Source organism: Lontra canadensis, unplaced genomic scaffold (assembly GCF_010015895.1).
Source record: "Lontra canadensis isolate GAN:19392208 unplaced genomic scaffold, GSC_riverotter_1.0 scaffold9, whole genome shotgun sequence".
NCBI classification, from domain to species: domain Eukaryota; kingdom Metazoa; phylum Chordata; class Mammalia; order Carnivora; family Mustelidae; genus Lontra; species Lontra canadensis.
In genome coordinates this window covers 18,033,877-18,039,630 of record NW_022631003.1, presented here as the reverse complement: position 1 = coordinate 18,039,630, position 5,754 = coordinate 18,033,877, and the positions used below count along the sequence as shown (strand labels likewise).

General features: G+C 34.9%; 1 protein-coding gene across 1 annotated transcript; it reads left to right on the top strand.

The window, feature by feature from the left end:
* LOC116866385 (NKG2-A/NKG2-B type II integral membrane protein-like) lies at window positions 1-3,012 on the top strand. Its single transcript, XM_032855381.1, has 4 exons — window positions 1-245; window positions 633-728; window positions 2,251-2,402; window positions 2,938-3,012. The coding sequence occupies exons 1-4, from the start codon at window positions 59-61 to the stop codon at window positions 3,010-3,012; spliced, it is 510 nt and encodes a 169-aa protein (XP_032711272.1). The 5' UTR covers window positions 1-58.
* Window positions 3,013-5,754: the final 2,742 nt, after the last annotated feature.

Here is a 5,754-nt window from a genome sequence, read left to right as displayed (position 1 = left end):
TCAAGTCCTTCAGTACAGTCCCATTCAGCCCTGTGCCTGACACCACACAGCTGCAGAGATGAATAACCAAGGAGTTACCTACGCAGAACTCAGTCAGGTTAAGGGTTCAAGAAGACAGCAAGTGAAAGCTAAGGGCACTAAAAGTGGCATTTTGGGAACAGAGCAGGAAATAATGTATGCCGAATTAACTCTTCAAGATGCTTCTCGGGATCTTCAAGGGAATGACAAGAACTACCAATGGAAAGGTAAAATACTTAATTCAGACATAGTATAACTGCTCTAGAATGTGCACTTGGGGAGCAGGGGTGCAGGGAATGAGTAGGGGATGATCTCATATTTTTCGTTTGTGTGGATCAGAGCTTGGAGCTGGAATATGGTATTGTAATTGAAATCTGAGGATGAACCTTGTTCAAGTGTTGTAATTCGTGATCTTAACCCAATCTCATGGGGGTAATATATTTATTGCAAATGTAATGGTATATTTTGAGAGACAATTACAATGACCGATACAAGTTTGGGGTCCAAATTTTTATATGTGACTTCCTGTGCTTTGTAGGTTCTCTTGTATGTAAATTTCCTAAACGATTGTTTTTCATCCATATTTTCTGAGCATTTTCATTTCTCTTCCAACTATTTACCTTCATGTCCAGGGAAGCTCATTGCTGGGATCCTGGGAATTATCTGCCTTGTCTTGATGTCCACTGTGGTCACAACAGTCGTTATTCACTGTAAGTGTTTCAATGATGACAAGGGAAATTTTTCACTTTAATGATTATCAGTGCTCGAAATGTTGTACAATATTATGGAATTGTATTACCTCATTTTAATGCATGCATACTCTAAGTGTGGAATGGTTACTCTGAATCTGTCAAAAGTAGAAATAACAGAATAACTCTGTATAAAGCATATTACACACATATTCAGATGTCATACCTGAAATACGAGTTATGACAGATACTTTATGGAGATATACTAGTTAGCTCTTGAGACTGGTTAAACCAAATACTGTAAAAGACTGTGAGGTTTGATTCTTTAAACTTTTGAATTGTCTTCTCCCACATGTTCACTATTTTATTGAATTTTTATGGGTAAAATCAATTTTATTACAGAGATTTCCCATTCTAAATAATATACCAAACTTCAAACTAAGAAACTCAAATCATAATGATTTATTTAGTTTCATATTAAGTTTTATGAACACTGTTTTAATTTTTCTAGTTACTACAGGACCAGTGCAGAACAAGGCATCTGTGGAAATAACGACCCAGAAAGGTAGAAAATCATTTCCAAAACTCTGATATTAGGATAGCTTTTATTTTGTCTGCATCTTAAGCTAGACAAGGATGATAATAGATGTTTTTTTGGGGAAAACGAATTAGAAAATTGCGTAGTAAATTTTCATAATTGATGAGTATAGGAGAGTATTACTTCTTATGCAACAGTATGCGGAAATACTCATTTAAAATCAGCATACAGGGGTGCCTGGGTGGCTCAGTGGATTAAGCCGCTGCCTTTGGCTAGGGTCATGGTCTCAGGGTTCTGGGATCAAGCCCTGCATCTGCCTCAGCATCCCTGCTGAGCGGAGAGCCTGTTTCCCCCTCTCTCTCTGCCTGACTCTCTGCCTACTTATGATCTCTCTCTCTGTCAAATAAATAAATAAAATCTTAAAAAATAAAATAAAATAAAATCAGCATACGTGAGGTACCTGGATGGCTCAGTGAGTGAAACGTCTGACTCTGGGTTTTGGCTCAGGTTATGAACTCAGGGTCCTGGGACGGAGCCCCCTGTCAGCTCCACGCTCAGTGCAGAGTCTGTTTGAGATTCTCTCTCCCTCTCCCTCTGCCCTCCGGTTCATGCTCTCTCTCTCTCTCTCTCTCTCTGTGAAATAAATAAATAGATCTTAAAATAAAATAAAATTACTACACCCATTGTTAACCAATGGCCTCAAATTTCCTCCTGCTATAACATCATATAATATAAACCGTTATACAATCCCAAATAAGTTGTTTTGTTCAGGGATTCAAAGTACATGTCAAGATGGACATTTTTGTTTGTTTTATCCTGGCACATAAGTAAGGGATGAAAGCCTGACTCTTCCGGCAGCGTGCCTGTGTTTTTGTTTTATTTTTGCCCGCTTGTGAAGGTAAAGTGGTGTGTTGTATACCCATTTGTGTATACATATGTAACTTGCAAACTTGCAAGTTTTAATATTCAAAGCCTTTTCGATAATATCTCATAATCTTTCTTTAGCTTATCATTGTGGTCACTGTCCAAAAGAGTGGATTACATATTCTAAAACTTGCTATTACATTAGCACTGAAAGAAAACCATGGAATGAGAGTCGGTTGTCCTGTGCTTCTAAGAACTCTACCCTGCTCTCCATAGAGGATGAAGAGGAAATGGTGAGGTTTCAAATGTTTGCAGCTTTTATTAAAAGCTTATCATTTAATATTACATTTGTAGATCTCATCCATATAGTCACACATATTGCTTGTTTATTTATTTTAAAGTCTGTTACTATTCCATAGTTTGACTCCATGATATTTACTATGTTTATACCTTTAATATACATTTAATAATTTCTAGTTCTTGCTTTTCATAGAAAGCCATATCTATACATGCTCTTTTGCCTGAAATAACCTTACTACATTTTTTACCACACATCAAGAAAACTATATGATTGGGGCACCAGGAGGGCTCAGTGGGTTAAGCCTCTGCCTTTGGCTTGGGTCATGATCTCAAGATCCTGGGATTGAGCCCCACATCAGGTTCTCTTCTCAGCAGGGAGCCTTCTTCCCCTTCTCTCTCTGCCTTCCTCTGTGCCTACTTGCGATCTCCTTGTCAGATAAATAAATAAAATCTTTAAAAAAGAAAACTATATGACAGGGCACATTCATCACAAAATAGAATATAATTACACATCAGATCATGAGCAAGAAGTTTAGAGCCTCTATTAGCCCTGCCAATGTTAATACTGTGAAATGTCTTTCTTATTTTTGGAGTTTATATTGATGGGATCATGCAGTATGCATTATTATGTGTGTCTCCTTTTGTTCTTGTATGATATTTGTGATCCATCTATATTATTCCATTTGTCTATAGTTTGTGAATTTTCACTGCTGCTGTCTTATATGAATAGGATATTTTAAAAGCTCTTCTCAGAAACTTAAATACTTTTTAGTATGTGGGTATTATGAATAATTATTTTATGAAAGGCTTTTTCTATGTGTTTTCCACATATTGTATTTGTAATAACTTATTATACATAACTACATAGTAATAGTATATTTATGAAATGTAAATAATGCATTTATCAAAATAACAATACATCAATGTGGCTCTGTGGGTTAAGCCTCTGCCTTCGGTTCTGGTCATGATCTCAGGGTTCCGGGATTGAGCCCCACATAGGGCTCTCTGCTGGGTGGGGAGCCTGCTTCCCCCTCCTCTCTCCCTGCCTCTCTGCCTACTTGTGATGTCTCTTCCTCTCTCTCCCTCTCTATCAAATAAATAAAGAAATCTTTAAGAAAAAAAGAAAACTACATGATTGTGCATATTCATCACAAAATAGTCAGAACATAATTACAAATCAGATCATGAGCAAGAAATTTAGAGCCTCTATTAGCCATGCCAGTTTTGATACTGTGAAATATCTTTGCTTATTTTTGGAATTTATATCGATGGAATCATGCAGTATGCATTATTATATGTGTCTCCTTTACTCTCGTATGATATTTGTAATCCATCTTTATTACTGCATTTGTCTATAGTTTGTGAATTTTCACTGCTGCTGTCTTATATGAATATGACATTTTAAAATCAATTTTCAGAAATTTACTTCCTTTTTAATATGTGGGTATTATAAGTAATTATTTTATGAAAGGCTTTTTCTATGTGTTTTCCATGTATTGTATTTATAACAACTTATTATACATAACTACATAATATATAGTATATTTATGAAATGTAAATAGTGCATTTGTCAAAATAGCAATGCATAAATGTAACATTATAATTGTATTTATATATGATTATTATACATTTTCTTTGAAGCATTAGTATGAAATTGCCCAGTCATAGATATGTGTATCTTTCAATATATTACATTATCCCTACATTTATCTAATGTATTGTATAAATAGATTGTACAAAATAGTCCCTTGATTCAAAATTCAGAGGTCTGAGAAAAATTATGACAAAAAGTTCTGGTGGTTATAGAACAGTATCATTTTTCTGGACTGTGAGTTATTAGGATATTTTCTTCGGTGAGAAGGACTCAAGTGTGTCCCTTGCTTATTTCTCCTAGATGGTGTTTTCTTTGGTTTTCTTGGAAGTCCTTACCATGTTTTAAATATGAGCTCTTTTTTCAGTTTAAAGGATGGAAATAGCTCTATATTGCATTTTTACTCCCCTATTAGAGTCCTTTAATGATCAGAATTTTAGTATTACCATGGTCCTATATATCATTTAGGTGTTAGTGATTATTTTGAACCTATTTCAGAAGTTAGTCAAAGTTCATAAATATAATTTTCCATATTACTTTTATCTTTTTTCTTTATGTATTAATTTTTCACTTTAATTAGAGTTTCTGATGCAATTGGAATTTATTTTTGGTGATGTTGTATGTGCAATGCAGTGAGATAAATGTGAAGGTTATAGTTTTCTACATCATGAACCTAATTGATGGAGCATAATGTAAAGCAAAGTCGATCTTTTCTTCATAAATAACTTTTTACATATATAGTCATATACATGTCCACATGTGTTCTAATCTGCTTCATATAAGCTATGTAGATAGCATGTATCTTTATATAGATCATTATAAACACATATATCAATCTACACATTCTGTCACAACCCACAGCACTTTGAGTAAAATGTAGAGCTTTCCTTTCACTTGATGTCCCTTTACTTTGTCTCATTTCTACTTTGTTTTAAATGTTTCTCTATTACGTTGAGAATTATGTGAATGTTATCACTTTGTTTCAACTGATGATTTTCATTCAAATATCAAACAATTTAGACACTAGAGTTGAAGCAAAGTCCCTTAGACCTAATGACAGTTTTATACTTTTGTTTTCCCTTTCTTCTTGATGATCCTTGCAAGATTCCTTCTGTTACCATTTAATTTCTCTTTGGATAATTCCCTTTAGCAGTTCTTTCAGAGTGGGTGTGGCGGTGACACTTTTCCTAGTTTTCTTTTATCTCAGAATGTCTTGATTTCCCCTGCATTCCTGAGTGATGTGCCCCTTGGATAGTCAGTGGTTGATTGGTGTCTACATTTTTTTGTTGGTTTATTTGTTTGGGTCTTTCTAGCATGCCTTTTTTCTATTATGTTGACTAGAGAGAAAAATACATTTTGGGGCCTTTTGTCTGTGCACTTTGATGTCTCTGGTTTGCTCACCAGTCTGGGATATGTGAGGCAAAGAGAAATTTCAGGGCGCTCACTGCCATGTCATTCCTTGGGGTTAGAGGGCGCAATTCAGTCAGCTTTCTCATCACCTGTTTGAATGTTACGTTGTTTTGTGTAAAATATCCAGGTGTTTTAGCTGTATTTGGTGGAGGAAGTAGGGAACAGTAGCATATCTCTCTTTCTTGCTGGAATAGGAATTCTGATATGTAGTAGTTCTAATGTGAATGTTCCTAGTGTTGAGCAACTTTCTCTGTATTTATTTCCCATCAATAAATGCTTTTCGGTGAAGTATCTTGAAATATTTTTGTTATATTTTTACTTTTTGTTATCATACTTAGAGAATT